This window comes from Poecilia latipinna, unplaced genomic scaffold, assembly GCF_001443285.1.
Source record: "Poecilia latipinna isolate Pla-1442-1.1 unplaced genomic scaffold, P_latipinna-1.0 Scaffold3247, whole genome shotgun sequence".
Lineage (NCBI taxonomy): Eukaryota > Metazoa > Chordata > Actinopteri > Cyprinodontiformes > Poeciliidae > Poecilia > Poecilia latipinna.
This window is the reverse complement of record NW_015115863.1, coordinates 37,418-54,284: the sequence shown is the minus strand read 5'-3', so window position 1 is coordinate 54,284 and position 16,867 is coordinate 37,418. Positions and strand designations below refer to the sequence as shown.

Here is a 16,867-nt window from a genome sequence, read left to right as displayed (position 1 = left end):
GTAGAGACAAGACACAAAGCAGATGGACAAGTAGGAATGAATTAAGGGCATATGGTAAAGAGAGACGAAGGAAGGACAGAAAGAAAAGAGGGGAAGGCACAAACTTCGGACAATGGGACGGAGAAAACTGTCACGGCTCACTGAGGGCCAACTAATGTGTGCTGAAAACCTCTTTCTTGCTCTCACCTGTGCGTCCCGTGGATGTGTTGTTGTTCAGCAGCTCTCCGCTTGAAGACTGAACCATAACACCGTACAGTTGACCTGGCTGCAGCCAGTCAAACGTCACCTCATTTTGGTGCTTGAGGACAGCTTGGACAGCCAGTTCTCGACTCTCTCTGTACAGAAAGACTGAGTATCCATCCACATCACCTGGCCCAGGAGTCCAGCTCACCTTCAGATGACTGCTGTCACCGTTAACATGGATGTTCTTCACCTTACTAGGAACTAGCAGAACCGAAGCACTCAAATTAAAAATAATGCAGGGGATTTCATGGTTGCATTACGATAATTTTTATGACCGTGTCTAAATTTTACCTGTTCGACCCTCTATGAACTGGGTCCTCTGATTTGGACCGCTGAAGGTTGAAACTAAGATCTTGTAGAGTCGCCCAGGTGTGAGTGATGACAGGACACACTCCCCCACCCCACTGCCCAGAGTGAGAGGTGGAAACACTTTCATGTCACTGAACAGCAGCTGCACTTCATAGTGATCCACATCACCTGGAGCTGCCAACCATGTCACCCGAAGGTCCTCAGTCCCCCGTCCCGCAAGACTGAGAGATTGGACCGCTGCTGGGACTGAATCAGGGACAGCACAGGAACTGTGGTTAGAGCCCGTAAAGCCTTTCGTCATATATTAAGAAATAACCAAGATTATGAATGTCGGGGAGCTACTCACAGGTTCTTCCATGGGTGGACGCACTGGCTTCGTAAGAACCGCTCCAGGTGTTCACTAGTACTGTGTAGAGCCGTCCTGGTACCAGTCCAGTGAACACACACTCGCTCTGTGTCTTCTGGACTGTCTTGTTCTGCAGGAAGGTGTTGTTGTGTTTGATGAACACCTGGTAGAAGTCAAGGTCTCCAGCAGCATGACGCCAATAAACCTTCAGGGAGTCATCCCGAGCACCATGAGTCGCTGTGGGGTTCTGCACCTTTGAGGGCTCTAAGGGGTCAAAGAAACAAGTGACAACCTGTTTAATAGATCTGGGTAGAATTTATTTTTTATTTTTTTTTCAATTTTCATCAAATCAGGAGCTGGAACATTCAGAGCATTGATTAACAGAGACATTCATAATCCAGAATAAAAGATTTTGTGAGGGAGAGAGATCAAGAACCAAAATAGAGCCCAGAGACAAGAGCTGAAACCACAACAAATTCAAGAGAAAAAGATTCATGACAAAAAAAATTAATTAAACCAAGGACCAGCGAAATCCAAAACCCAGAGAAATTAAATTAAAACCAGGAAAGTGTTAGCCAGGACCCAAACAAACACAAGCAGAACTAGGACACAGACATATAGAATGCAAAAGAAAGTATTAGAACAAGGTCAGTAATAGCCAGAAGTCAAACAAAAATAATTAACACTAAAAAAGGGACAGACAGAACCCAAATAAACACAATAAGAACCAGGACAGAGACAGCTGGAAGCTGGCTTCCAGGTAAAGGCAGTATGAACAAAAACACCAAGAGACAACAAGAAGTTGTCATTGTTTCACTGACAACTAAAACCAAGCAAGAACCAAGCCAAAACAACAAGAAACCTTTATAGAGACACTCTAGAATCCAGAGAGAATTAGAACCTGCATGGAGGAAAACACCCAGAACTCAGACTCAGAGAAGAACTGCTCACGTGTTCTCTCCTGGATGAAGGTGTGGTTTCTGTAGCGACCGCTGCAGCTGGTGATGGAGATGTTGTAGAGGCGTCCAGATACCAGCGAGTTGAAGATGCAGCCAGGGTTGAACTTTGACACGGCCAGGCTGTGCAGTGTCCTGTCACGGTCACTCAGGGTTACCAAGTAACTATCCACCTCACCTGCAGCCTGATTCCAGGACACGGTGAGGAAATCCGTGCGACCATTGTTACTGACCCGAACATCGGTGACCGCCGCTGGCACTGGGGGAAGAGAGGTTGAGTCAGACACACAGTCAGATGTGAAGACAGCACAGTAGTGACATCATGCATACCACTTCAGTGTGTACCTGTTAGACTTACTGAAAGCAGGGAAAAGTTTAATCATCTTAAAGAGATCAAACCGTAGCAAGAGGTTTCAAGATTGAACTCAGAAAACAAAAGATGGGACAAAGGTTCCATTTTAATTCATCAGGAATGCTGAAGATTACTGATAATGAGATATGTGAAGACTCTCAGAAAGTTCAATGGCAAAACACCAAGGCTCTTCCTGACGGGAAGTCTCTGACCAACAGACCTGGACGCTCTTTTGTGTTGCTGTCCTTGTCGACACTTCCTGAAAATTCCACACAAATTCCAGCTTTTCAATAATATCCGGCTTTCTGCTGGAAACAAACCCAAACAGAGGGAGAGTCTTTCTTTTGGGTCTGCTCTGCCGCCTAAGACCTGTTAAAACAGCCTGAAATCTGCAGACATTGGCTCTGAAACCAATATTTAATTGTTGGTCTCATCAACTTCATTTCGTCTGTTAACATCGATCCCTTCCAACAGTTGAGGTTGTATCACTGTCCAAGAATAACCGTGTCAGTAAAAGTTACGTCTTTAAGTCATGTTCCCATTAGTGCTGATGATCCTACCAAGACATGAAGACCTCCAGCTGCCTTTTACAAACACATCTTAATGTGTTCAACAGTGCAGAGTGATTGTCCTGTCTTTGGTGTCTCCTACCCATTGTAGCCAGCTTAAAACAGATCTGAGGCCATTCCAGCAGGTCTTCTTCCATAGCTCTTCTTCCTTAGTTACAGCTAAGTTTACTCAAGTTTCTATAAACCTGAGGAAAAAATCCATGAGTGTCCCTTGAAAAGATGTCTACTTGGAAGCAATAACATTTGTGCTGGATTTTTCTGTATTAACGCTGCCATCACAAATGTGGAGATGAGCTTTAGCACATGTCATAATACCACCTGATACCCTCACAGAGCCTGGCTGTATTTGAGCATGTAAACATACTTTTGTGAATGTAACTAATGGCAATTTAGATCAATCAGCTGACCTAAAAGTCATATTTTTGGCCTGTGGGAGGAAACTACAATATGTGGAGAGAACCCACTCATGCATGGGAACAACATGCAAACTCTATGCAAAAAATAACCGAGGCTGGGATTCTAACCCGCAACCTTCATGCTGCAATGCAACCGCTCAACTGTGGCCCGTCTTCCACATCAGGGTGTGAATAATCCTACACTACTGTCTTGAAAAGGATAACCGATAGAACTGTCATGCCAGTGACTGGTGAGCTTACCTGTGCGTCCTTCGGCCACAGTCTGTCTGGAAGTGTGTCCGGCTCTGATGGTGGTGACCACCACCTTGTACTGTGCTCCTGGTCTCAGGTTCTGGAAGCTTATGCTGCTGATGTTGCCTGCAACACTCTTATTCTTGATGACGCTGCTGTCACGGACCAGCAGAACTTGGTACGAGTCTTGGTCTCCAGAAGCCAGTTCCCACTGAGCCTGCAGGCTGTCGGTGCTGTCGAGGTTAAAAACCTGCAGCCCGCTGACCGGAGCTGGTGCTGTGAGGACAGATGGTGGCAGATTATTAAATGATAAACCAAGTAACCTGTCAAGCAGCACTCTTTATAGCAATAAAGGCCTCAGACGTACTGGTCCATGCTGTCAGGGAGTCAGAGTTGCTCAGGGTACCGCTGCTAGTTTTCACGGTAACAGTGTAGCGGCGTCCTGAGGCGAGGCCTCGGAAGGTGCACTCTCTGGATCCACCACTGAGGATCCTCTGAGTGTCAGGAGTGGCGAGGTCCTCATCTGTGAGAAGCACCGTGAAGCTGTCCCAACGTCCAACGGGCTGTCTCCACTGCACACTAAGAGACGTCTCATCAGCATGACGAAGGACAAGCTGCTGCACAGGACGAGGTGCTGGGGTCATGGGAGATTTAACTTGTTAGTATCAGAATACTGAAAGTTCAGTAATTAAATCCTAGATGATGTTTCTGCTGGTGGATACAGTCTTTCTCACACCAAACTGGAAGATCTACAGTGTGTGAAGCAGTACTGTCAATAAGAGTTTCTAAGCTTTAAACGCTAAACTGTGCACTTTGATTGAGGCTAGAATCTAAATAAGAAATCCCGTTGGCTTCAACTCAGCTAATACAATCACTGAATGTTTTCTTTTTTTAAAAATTCTGCTTCTTATTCACGCCAAGACACAAGCAGGTCTTTGTGTTACTACAAAATTTCGGGACTTCTGAACTGAAGGACAATAAACAACACCCAGGGTGCATTTATGTGGGGCATTATGTAGAACATCAGGTGTTTTCACATCTTTGAAATACATGCATCACATTTGATGTGTGTGTATGTATAATGGGATCTTTGGGGAGGAATGTACAGTATTATATTTCACTACCATAAACAGGTACATTAGTTTTCTGTGAAGTTGTTGTCTTATTTTTTGCTCTGGAACCCAAAGCAAAAAATGCTCTGGGTTCCAATCCTGGCTTGGGATCTTCCTGCAAAAATTTATATATTTTCCCTGTGCATGTGTGGATTCCCTTTAGCTACTCCATCCTAATACCACAGTCCAAAAACTCTACTAGTAGCTAAGTTGGTCCATTTTGGCCATGTGTGAATAGTGTTTTGTACCATCCTTAAATTCAGACTGTGGTTTTCACTTTCTGCCAAAATCTGACCTGAATCTGTCTGTTGAAGTCCTATCCTCCAATCAGTTGAGAAGTTTAAGCTCTGCTTTCTTGTGCACTGTTGCAACACAAACAAAACTGGACTGAAATGTTCCTGCTGTATCAGTCCATACCCATGACTTGTTTTCTGAAATCAAATTGAAGACAATTATGACAGTAGCTAACCTAGTCTGCTGCTGCAGTGGGCTGTGTTACTCAAACTGCCGCTGTGCACCGCGAACTCTGCAGAGTAGAGCCGTCCTGGAACTAAACCGAGGCTCTGGATGGACACGAGAAGCTCTCTGCTCTTCTTACTGACTGTCCTATTAAATAGAACAGCAGGGCCATCTGTCAACAGAACGCTGTAGTACTCCCAGTCGCCTCTGGGGGGAGACCAGCTGAGTTGCAGCTTGCTGCTGTCAATGGACATGGAGAGGGTGGACACCTGGTCAGGAACTGAAACATAAGGATGCAGAGCAGCCATTATAAAAGGCCCATGTGGTACATAGACAACAGCTGGAGGCTTAATGTTATTTTTAATAGTGAAATAATAATAAAAAAAAAACTACAAAAACATCAACATCTCTTGTATCCCCATATTATCATATTTTTAGTTTATATTCACACATCTCCTCAAAGAGGTCAGCCTTGCTTCAGATAAACCCTAAAGAATGAAACCAGTAACATCAGATGAGTTGAACCAAACACAAACTGAATTGTATTCATCCCTAATACAGTGAAAATCAGTGATTATCTCCCTGACATGCTGCAGTGATGGGTATGTTTGCATGTGTAGCTCAATGGTGCTATTTTGTTTGTAAATCAGATATGGAGTACATGATCATCCTTTCAGGGTCTTCCCCATTATGTCGGTACTGTTTAAACAAACCACATGCAATGTGACTAAGCAGTCCTGGACCCACCTGTCCTTCCTTCAGTCCTGCTCTCTGAACTCAGGCCTCCTGCTGAGGAGTTGACAGACAGCTGGTAGCGGCGTCCAGGGGTTAGACCCTCAAACACCAGCTGGGTGACATTGGGGGCTAGGATTCGTTGCTCAGGGGTCAAACCTGAAGCCCACAGGGTCACTGTAAAAAAGTCCACACCCCCTTTAGGTGCGGTCCAGGAGGCCCGGAGACTCTCTGAGCTGCCATCATTGTTGATAATCAGATCTGACACAGCTGCTGGGACTGAGGAAAAAGAGAGAACATTTAATTTTTTTTTTATCTTCACCCTGCTGTTTTTCCTGACACCTTGTCTGCTTCACCTGCTGGAAAACACCAGCTCTAAAACGTTTGCACCCTCCTCTGTAAGAGAATGTCTTTATCTGAGCAAAAGTCTTGCAGTTGTGTTTCAAGGTTGTCATTATTAGACCTCATATGGACGAATACCAGATTCTTTCAGCAACAAACTGCTCATTAGCGCAAACATGGCTTCAGATGGTTGATCTGGTGTTGTGACCTGATCAGACTTTGATCATTGCTTTGTCTTGTGGAGAGGAAACTTCAGCTTGCAAAGAGGCAGAAAAGGTTCACATTATCAAGAGAAGCAAAAGGAGATAAACCAACCAGTTAACCATAAACTCCTTAAACCTGGTGTCATTTAAACTTCACATATTCTTTCAGAATCAGGTCCCACTTCAGGAAAACAAGGCAAGGATTTCTAATTGTCTGTCAGATCACCAGATGCTGATTTTGAACATATACTGTTGACTGTTTTTTGCTACAGCAATAGGCGGAAACACACTAATGCTACATAGTAAGTACAGGTTCTGCTTCCTCATTGGTCAATGTCTCAGACTGATCAGGAGGAAATAAAGTGAAAAAAAAAATGTCAGCACAAAACTGCTCTTCACCATACAGGATAATCATTCAGAAGTTTCAGTAACATCACTTCAGCATTTGCACCTACCAGTGTAGGCCTGTATGGAGGCAGAGCTCTGCAGGCCAGCAGCATTTGTTACCACGGTGACCCTGTACGGTGTCCCTGGCTGCAGCCCATCCAGCTTGGTGTAGGTCGTAGTGTTCGTCAAAGTGATGTTCCTCAGGAGAAACCCATCCTGGTCCGTCACTAGGACCTTAAAGTTTTCCACCCGTCCTGGGCCAGGCCGCCAGAGCACACTGAGGCTGTCTAAAGATGAGGATGCTACTTGAAGGCCATCCACCGCTGAAGGGGCTGCAGGAAAACCAAGACATGCAGCAGTGAAGATGCTAAACTAATATGTAACATCTTCCAGTACCTGGATCTGGTGCTGATGGACAAAACAACTTCAAAACTACACCAGTTTATTCCACTTTCTATCAGATTTGCAAAAAGGTCTGTAGACTTTTTAACAATTCTGTACATTTCTGTTACTATGCCAAGATCTTCCACCCTGTATCTCACCTGTTACTGCAATGGTGTGCACAGGTGCAGCAGTCTTGTTCCCAGATATGGCCAACACACTGATGTTGTACAGAGTTCCTGGGACAAGGGAGGTGAAACAAGACTGGGGAGCTGCAGAACCCATGACTCTGTTGCTACGAACCATACCGGAGTGGACGTCTTCCAGAGTTACATTATACCAGTCCACATGTCCTGCAGAGAGGGACCAAAGGACTCGCAGCCCAGAGGATCCTTCATGAACTGAAGCCATGTTTTCAGGGTCCAACTGGATCTCAAGCTGAGCTGGACTAACTGGTACTGTGGGAGGAAAAAGGAGAATATCTTTTGAAATGTCAGCAGAAAGACACTTTGAACACTTTGGGAGAATAACTGATCAGGTTATGGAAAGTTTGAGACAGGCTGTTAAAAGGTTAGGGAGGTTCAGGGATCAAGTTATTGGCAGGTTTGGATGGGATGGAAACCAGTTAAGTTCTGGTTGAACTGAATAAAGTCAGTGTTTTAGAGCAGAATGTAGCACTGAGTTAAGGCAAACACAGAAAAAATGCAACAGGTGGGGCAGGAAGTGAACCAGTAGCAATGCCTTGACTGAAAAACAATCCACTGCCGAGACCCAACAGCAACACTGAAACACCGGCTGAGACATTGATGGAAAATGAAAAACTGATGTTGTTGAAATGACAATGCCCCTTAGATTTAGTCCTTTTTCAACTATTTTAAATCAAAAGTAATATACACTGAATTTGGTTTAAATATGTCCATGTTCTATCATTAACTATAAATTCAAAGTGATGCAAAGGTTTTAACCTTAATGGAGATCAACCTGCAGAAAAAAATGAAAGGGAACAGGATCATGGAGAAAAATATTCCAAGTAAGTTCTTACCTGTGCGTATTGAGCCAAGGCTTCTCTCCTCATCGTTCCCAGAGATCACCCTTAGTTCATACAAAGTTCCTGGTTGTAGCTCTGTCATGTTGCAGATAAACGTATATCCATTGTTTCCATCCTGATCACAGCGGACTGCGGTTGGCCTAGAGCCTGGATCCATGAAGGCTGTGAAGTCAGGTGATGGACAGGCAGCAGTGAACCAAACCACTGCTGAGTCCCAGGTGGTCCTGACCTCTGTTAGCTCCACGGCGCAGCTGGTCTGGACCTGCAACAGGAGGTCACTTCATGAGTTGTAACTTCAAAACTGCCTTACCTCAATTGGTTCAACTTTAGAGGTCATGGCGCGGTTCTCCCACGAGTGGCAGTCCAGAGAAGGTAAGGGGATTGCCAAAATGATTTAATAGCCTAAGGCAAAGACCAAATGCTAAAATCTGGGATTAACTTATTCCAGAGGTTTCTGATCAACAGAATCATGGAAGATCAAATCACTCCAATTTTCTCACCTTTCCAATCCTCCACAACAGTCCAAGGATCAAACATCCTGGGAGCATCGCTTGTCCGTCCCGTTAACAGAAGGTAAACATGGTGCATTTCAACCCGGGCTAACACACAGACGAGGTCATGTGACACAGGTACCATCCAGTGCAGGTGAATCATGACCAGAGTAGCAGTATTAGTCCAGCAGATGTCCGATGAGATGCTGGCTGCAACTACGCTTCATTCTTCATCTCATCGGCTCCTGGTCTCCACTCAGTTCACTCTGACTCGGTCTCTTTGACTCAAAATAGAGGCTTGACCCACCCTGCCTTCCTTCCTGCCCGCCCCGTTCATTTTCTCCACCAACCTCCAGCATCAAGCTGGGCTCCATTAGGGCCAACAACATTAGCCATTGTTGAGTTTTCCAGTCAGGAAGAGGCAACAAACATGCTGATTACACAAAACCCAAGGTTCAGTTTGAAGTTGTGTGAAGTTGAGTAGACTGAACGTTTTGAAGCAAAAATTTATGAGCATTTAAACGCTGCTCCATCTCTTTAATCCTCTCAGGGTTATGGAAGTGTTGTAATCTACCTGGGACCCACGTAGAAATGAGAAAGTTGGGTACAAAAACATCCTTCATCTCATCAACTCCTCATTGCAAACGCTTAAATTATTCTTAAATCGCGATCTTGATCTTCACCTGGAGAATAAACTACTCTGTTCCATCAGGTCAGAGCAGATTTTACATTATGAGAAATCTTAAATTCTACAGTGTTTGCATACATTTGTTCTAAGGAGTACAGTACAAACCCTAATAGACTTTGACCACACTCTTCATAAGACAGTGTAGATGGGTATATGCATCTATAATGGTTCAGTAAAAAACCCATTATAGATGCATTTACCATATATCGGAGGAACCCCCAATGTCCTTTTTGCAAAACTAAACTATTATTGTTTTTTTTCAGTCTAACTATTTCTCTCATTGTTGTAGATGAAATGATAGCACACTCTTGTTTAGTTATTTAACGAGAAGCGTTTTTGTACAGCTTTCCACAACATTTTAATTAGGTTAATGTCTAGACTTTGAATGAGCCATTGCAAGAACTTAGTTTCTTTTTTAGCTTGTATATTTGCCCTTTTGTCAGTCATCGTTCTGTTGATGACCCAGCGGGAACTGAGCTGCATGAAGCCAAGCTGTAGAACACTTGAGTTTATACTTGACTTGCATTATTTTGGCAAACAAGAGTATTTAATGGACTGAAAGTTGCCCAGGTCTTGTGGCTGCAAAACAAGCCCAAATAATTACTCCCCATCCACCATGCTTGACATTGGGTATGAAAAATAGCATTTTTAACTTTTCCAGTGTTACATCTGTTTGATATTTCAGAAATTTGCCCCACTAAATCAAAGCCAAGAGGGTACAGTTATGTAAAGAGAAAACAATTCTTAAAAGTGAAGGAGTTTGAATATTTTACTTTTGTTTTTGTATTATTTACGTGAATTTGCAACTTTTGCATGCCCACATGCAACGCATGCCCATTGTATTATTTTCACTTCACAGCTGCCCCATAGCAATCCCATGGGGCAGCCGTGAAGCCTTTAAAGTATAAATAAAAGTACAGGGTTTCCCCCAGAAAACCTACTAAGTCTTGTGGTCTGGGCAACACCAATGCTGCAACTATAAAACTAGCTTAACTCATCTTTACTGTCACTGTGTATAAAAAACCCTATTTAAAATAAACAACGCTTAAACTGGTGGGATGGCAAGTAAAGCCTTGTGGCCCACCAGGCTTATAATAGAGGAAACCCTGAAGTAGGAGCAAAAGCAGAATTATTTTAACAGATAGTATACTCACATGTGTGGTGGCCAGCAGTGGAGATATAGTTGACTGTGTGGTTTGCGTGGTGATGCTAGGGAGACTTGTTGGTACAGCCATTATGGGTGTAGAGGGGGTGGACACTACATGCGTTGTTGCTGTGGGTGTGGTCACTGGTGCAGAGCTCGGTGTTGGCGTTCTGGTTGTAGTTCTGATTGCAAGTGTAGTTGTATGTTTAGCGGCAGATGTGGTTTCATGTGTTAGAGCTTCAGATGTCGTTTCATGTTCAGAAGCTGCTGGTGTGGATTCAGGTGTGGAGATTCCAGGTGTGGACTGAAGTGTAGGCATTGCTGATGTCACTGCAGGCTTCATTTCATGCGTGAAAGCACCAGGTGGGGTTTCAGGTTCAGAATCTCCAGGTGAGGTTCCAGGTGCGGAAGCTGCATTTGTGGTTGCAGATGTAGTTTTAGGGTTCGTTCTTGGAGTGACCCCAGGTGAGGTCATGGGTCCAATCTCAGGTGTTATTACAGATGTATATGCAGATCCTGAAACAGCAGATGTGGCTTCAGGTGTGGTTTGAGGTGTGCCACCGGGTGTGTTGTCAGCTACTTCATTCACTGTCCTAGCTGTGTCTGGATGTTGAGAAAAGCCTTCAACTGAAGGTGAAGCTTCAGAAGCTGTGACAAGTTTGTAATGGTTGTATGATGGGTTTGTCTCTGTCATGGAGACAGATGTAAGGAGTGATTCTCCAGGTGTGTAAGCTATGGTTGGTGTAGCTAAAGTAGAGCCTTTTGTATAAGTAATACGATAAGATGTTGATATGGTGTTTGGCTCAGAGTCAGCAGATGAGCTGTCAGAAAATGTAGCTGCAGCAGATGGTGAAAACTCAAAGGGGAATGTGAAGTCCTTCAGTCCAACTGTGCTCTTCCGTGGATATCCTGCAGAGGAACCAAGCCTGGTTCTGCTTCCACTGGAGTCAATTTGGTTTCCATTAAGGGAGGACAATGTGTTCAACACTGATGCTGTTTCAGTCTTAGGCTGTGGCTTCCTGTGTCCTTTTGAACTGTTTGTCACTTCTGACTGGCCAGTTGCGACTACATCTGGACCAGATGAGACAACGTGAACATCTGATTGGTCGGAGGTGAACACATTTGCATCTGATAACATTGTTGGAATTTCTGATTGGTCAGTGGTGAACACACCTGGACCAGATGAAACAGTTTGGACATTAAACTGATTGGTAGTGGACACACCTGGACCAGATGAAACAGTCTGGACATTCAACTGATTGGTAGTGGACACACCTGGACCAGATGAGACAGTGCGGACATTCAACCGATCAGTGGTGGACACACTTGGACCAGATGAGACGATGTGGACGTTCAGCTGATTGGGGGTGGACACACCTGGACCAGATGAGACGGTGTGGACATTCAACTGATTGGGGGTGGACACACCTGGATCAGATGAGACGGTGTGGACATTCAACTGATTGGTGGTGGACACACCTGGACCAGATGAGACGGTGTGGACATTCAACTGATTGGTGGTGGACACACCTGTGGTAGATAAGACATTGTGAGCCTCTAACTGGTTAGTGGTGGACACACTTGGACCAGACGGGACAGTATGACCATTTAATTGGTCAGTGGTGGACCCACCAACACTGGATAAAGCAGTTTGGTCTGTGTTTGGATAGAAAAGCTCTGAGACAGAGGACGTATCATCTGGAAGTAAATCTGGAGGTTTGGTAGTGTTTCCATGGGCTGAAGCTCCATGAGTTGATGAACTGTGGATGTCGGAGGTGTTAATGTGTCGGGTGGTTCCCAGGACTCTGTCGGTGTTTGACAATGGGTCATTTGTTTTGGTTCTGAATGGACTGCTGAATAGCTCCTCTGGTTCATGTGTAGGCAAAGAAAAACTGGGAAAAGAAGTCGTGCCTGTAAACAAAAACATGAGAAATGAGGATCGTCAAACAATTAAATCTGTATATTCAGAAAAGGTTAAACTCTGAATATGACTTAGCAACAAATCAATTTCATTTTCAGAATTTTATTAAAAAGGAAAGTGACGACACACCCTGATATCAGACGACAAGGGAGATGGCCTCCTGACTGTGGTTATGTCTACGTTGGGTTGCAATAGTTTTTCAGTCTCACTTACTATGTGACAAGTCATTAGCTTCAGACTGCGACTGATCCAGTCTGACCAGCTTCAGAGGTCGACGTTTTCATTTGTGGCTCAGGTTACTAACTGATGTTTGCTTTAAGTTTGATCTAAGTGTCTTTAGGAGTTAGTTATCTGCATGTTCTCCATCACTGATCATGCACTGTAGTTTATGTCTTCCTTTATTTTCATGCAGAGTTTACAGACACTCATGTACCTTCATATTATACTGCAGAATCATTAAAATTTCTGGTCTGGTCCCAATCCTGCTCCATTTATACTTGTGTTGAGATCCAAATAATCCCCAACTCCTGGCAGGAATGATGCTAGGTTCAGACACTGCAGGTTAGACTTTAGCCAAAAAATAAATCAAGCTGAAGGTGTCAAAGTGAAGGGGGATCCTCTGTTGCTCAGCTGCACCATAACCTGATTCTGATTTTTTCTGGTAATTTCACTCCTAGTTCTCAGCCATCCGGGACATGACAATCCTAAATCTGAATATTGTTCTGGTTTTTGGATTTTGTTTATAGATAGAGTCATTCCGCTGGTATTTTGTAATTCTGATCACTTAGAATCACAGATTTGTGTTTTACCAGGGGTAATTCAATTATCTTTGCTTAAATTTTTGCAGAGCCCTCTTCTACTTGCCTTCATTTTTGGAAGAAAGGTGCTGAACATGCCGATTTCCTAATTGAGTTCATTGGGTTGAAAATCGAACCTAGGACAGCCACATTGGAAGTATGGTACTCGACCAACATTTCTGATCAGGCTGAAAGCCGTGTCTCAGAGTGTTTGTGAATCATAAACTGTTGGTACTGGACCTGGAGTTTAGTTTTCCTGCAGGTACTTTTATGGACTGACATGGGGGAAGGAAGGGGAATCTGAGTTTCCTAAACAGGAGAACACCTGCAGGACTAAAAGTAACTCTTGACTTAAAAAAAACAAAAAACAAAAAATAAAACCACTGGACTGACAACTTGCTTGCAGTCAAAATTATTGACTTTATGTTTCTTTGTTCTTTCATTGTAATTTACAGTTTCTTCAGCATTTTATTATTGATAATAGTCAATAAGCTCAGAGCTATAAACTCAGAGCAACACCTGAAGGAGAAATAAAATGAAAAATAAGAATGAATACCAACACTTAAAAATACCAACATAAAATAATTTAATCTCCAGACGAAGAGAGCATTTGGTCTGTAGTCCTGGTTTATCTGTTTGTTTTATGAAACACATTGTATGAAAAAGTATTTCCTTCTTCCTCATTTCTTCTCTTTTTGCCTTATTTATCACACTAAAATGCTTCAGGTCATACAAGGATATTTTAATATCAACCAAAAATAAAATAAAATAAATAAAGTCGAGTAAACACAAAATGTCATTTTAAAATGATTATTTTGTTTAAAAAAGTTCTCCAAACCAACATGGACCTGTGTGCAAAGGCCTTTGCTACCCTCATACTGTCCATTAATTAAATAATGATTTAACTGGTATTAACTACATTTTTGGGAAAGCTGAATTCAGTTTTAAGAAATCAAGAAATCACCAAAACAGAACTTGTCTTGCAACATGAAATAGTCCTCAGATCATGCACCAATCAAAAAGAAATTCAGAAACTTGAGAAACATGGTGTACACACACATATATATATTCAGAGTTGAGGAAAAAGGGGCAGATACTATAAGATTTTTTCTTCTTTCTGCTACCTTTCATTTCATTTTTTTCAAATACATATGTAGTATGTTTGTAAGTGTATAATTTGTGAAATGTATACAGATGGATATGTAGGTATGTATGGATGGAGGTATATTTCTTTTTTTAATTTTTGTATACTAAAAACTGTTAGGATGTTTTCTTTATTCTTTTTCTTTTTTTTTCTCTGTATTGAATGAAATGAAAAAAAAAAATATATTTATATATATATATATATATATATATATATATATATATATATATATATATAGGTTATATATTATATATATATAATATATATATATTATATATATATAATATATATAACCTGCTACACTCCCCTTAAAAAATAAGACAGATCAAGAAGGGATTTTAAAGATCAAAAAAGCAAAAATACTTCACATTTGATATGAAGCTTTTTCTTTTGCATGTTCCGTGCAAAACATTGCTTGATATCAAACTCTTTGAAGCACCACTGGACTGATCTGCTCCTCACATTTCTGTCTTCAGTACAACCACATGTTAGCCAAGCAACACAGAAGGTTAGAGATTTATCTGCATCATTTTGTCCTGCCTATTAAAAATGTATTTTTTATTGTTTGTTTGCTTCATGCACTCATCCTCAACAACACACACTGATTCACTAACACTGATCTCTTTAATACGATACCATAAATAAAACAAAACAAAACAAACAAACAAATAAAAAACCCCAACAACAACAACATCCCTGTGGTTGCAGGTAAATACGCATTTCCTCTATATGGGAAAGCAATTTTCATGCAGACACCTATACAGAACAGGCTGGGAGCTCTACTTTGGTAAAGCATATTCTAGATTTATTTAGGGAATCCATGTCTCTGAGTTAATATCTTGTGCTAATTGTAGTGAATCTAATGAACCAGATTAAAACTTAGCAATAAACCAATTCTATTTCTTTGACATTTTTCATTTTCTCACGTGTCCTTCAATGCAATACTGATCAATTAAAAAATATAATTTATTGAAGTCTTCCTTTTCAACAGCTTTTGTTGTTTTTCTGTTTGATTGTGGATGATAACTATCATACTATTCTTTGTTTGAAAAAAACTATTGCCTTTATTTATGACGACCTAGTTTTAACTTTAAAAATGTACTTCAGCCATGATGTGTAGGCGAGCTGCTGTAGGCTCTCAGGAACAAGAATGTAAAAATCAAGCAGAATGCTGCCTTTAGTACACAGAGGTATATTTACTTAACACACAAACCAGAGAGGCTTATGATGGTGAATCAACCATTTAAGCCTTTAGGATTCTAGATGCGGTGAACTAGATGTGTTCATCAGGAAAAAAGCAGCTAAATTAAAAACACGATCATTGCATTTATCTTTCCATGAAGTTCATAAAATCTAAATGAAGATCTAGACTCTCAGCAAACATTATTGCATTTTTTAAATAAAATAATAACTAATTAAAGCAGCCGGAGAAGTGTGTGACTAAGGAACAGAAACCATTTGTGTTTAAAACTCATTATGGGAGGAATAATTGTCAGCTTGCTTTCAGGTCGAAGCAGAGAACCAACCCGACGGCTCTCAGGTTCAGTGTGTTGCTGTCTTGTTGGATTCTTGGTTAACGTCTAAAAATCTCTTCAGGCTGGTGGTGGAACCCATTCAGACTGGTCACTATTTCATTTTTTCATTTAAATCCGGGCAAAACCTGTTGGTTACATGCTGTATATAACTATTAGCTTTATATCTTTCCCTGTCACAATTAACAACGAGAAAGTAAAAATATTTGGGCTTTTGGCCCAGAACGCCATTATTGGGGAGCTTGATCATGTCCCTCAAATCAAGACATGAATCTCCTATCGCTTGTGCTTCATTCAACAAAAAAATAAACAGTTTCCCCTGTTTTTTTTTACCATAAAAATAGATTTGAACAAGGCAACACTGCAACGACACGCTGGTTCTGATTCTCACAGTAGTTTTTATTTAACCTCCCACCAGAACTCAAGAGGATTTTAATCAAGCTTTTTCAGAGTTTTTCAGGAGTCTGAAATCCTTCATAACAAAAAAATGGTAAGAAGTATGTGAAGTATCCCATACTGGACAAGAACCAGCAGCAGAAACATCTCGCTTTACTTACAGACACAGCTGGATCCCAGAAGCAGAAGCAGAACCAGGGCCTTCATGTTCCTCTGCTGCTCCTCCGTGAGTCCTGCGGCCGCTGATGAGTGGGGACAGCAGAGCTGGGAGGAAGTGCGTCTTTGTGGGAGGAAAAAGTCAGCCAGCAGCACTTCCTCCCATTCATCTGAGGTTCAGGATCCTCAGAGCTGCTGGAAACACCAGAAAGGAGGAAATTCCTCAGGATGTTCAGTTGTTCTAATAAACCTGAGCAGGAGGAAACCCAAGAGGTCCAGCCTCGGCCCGGTTCTGTCATACACTGTGGAAGTGGACTGATTTGGTTACAGGATAAAAAAAACTATTTCCATTCAGGTTCTGCTCCCTGATCCAATGTTCTGAGACAATTATGGCACTTTCATGAAAAACACAAAAAAGAAATGAAACTGAACTAAATCTATCAGTGGTTGAATAGATAAGCAGAGATTAGAACTAACACATAGTAACACCTCCATTTTGATCAGAGCCAGGT

General features: G+C 42.1%; 1 protein-coding gene across 4 annotated transcripts; it reads right to left on the bottom strand.

The window, feature by feature from the left end:
- Positions 1 to 6: 6 nt before the first annotated feature.
- Positions 7 to 16,519, bottom strand: LOC106940490 (receptor-type tyrosine-protein phosphatase beta-like). 4 transcript variants are annotated; one of them, XM_015023248.1, is made up of 14 exons: positions 16,361 to 16,469; positions 11,991 to 12,320; positions 10,420 to 11,939; positions 8,081 to 8,348; positions 7,200 to 7,496; positions 6,726 to 6,989; positions 5,741 to 6,004; positions 5,004 to 5,273; positions 3,790 to 4,056; positions 3,432 to 3,698; positions 1,850 to 2,113; positions 899 to 1,162; positions 535 to 798; positions 7 to 444 (listed from the first exon to the last, which is right to left on the bottom strand). In XM_015023248.1, the coding sequence occupies exons 1-14, from the start codon at positions 16,404 to 16,406 to the stop codon at positions 152 to 154; spliced, it is 4,878 nt and encodes a 1,625-aa protein (XP_014878734.1). In that variant the 5' UTR covers positions 16,407 to 16,469; the 3' UTR covers positions 7 to 151. The 4 variants fall into 4 exon arrangements, with proteins under 4 accessions (XP_014878734.1, XP_014878735.1, XP_014878736.1 ...); XM_015023249.1 differs by having other exon boundaries at positions 10,420 to 11,633; positions 11,889 to 12,320; positions 16,361 to 16,464; XM_015023250.1 differs by having other exon boundaries at positions 10,420 to 12,320; positions 16,361 to 16,519.
- Positions 16,520 to 16,867: the final 348 nt, after the last annotated feature.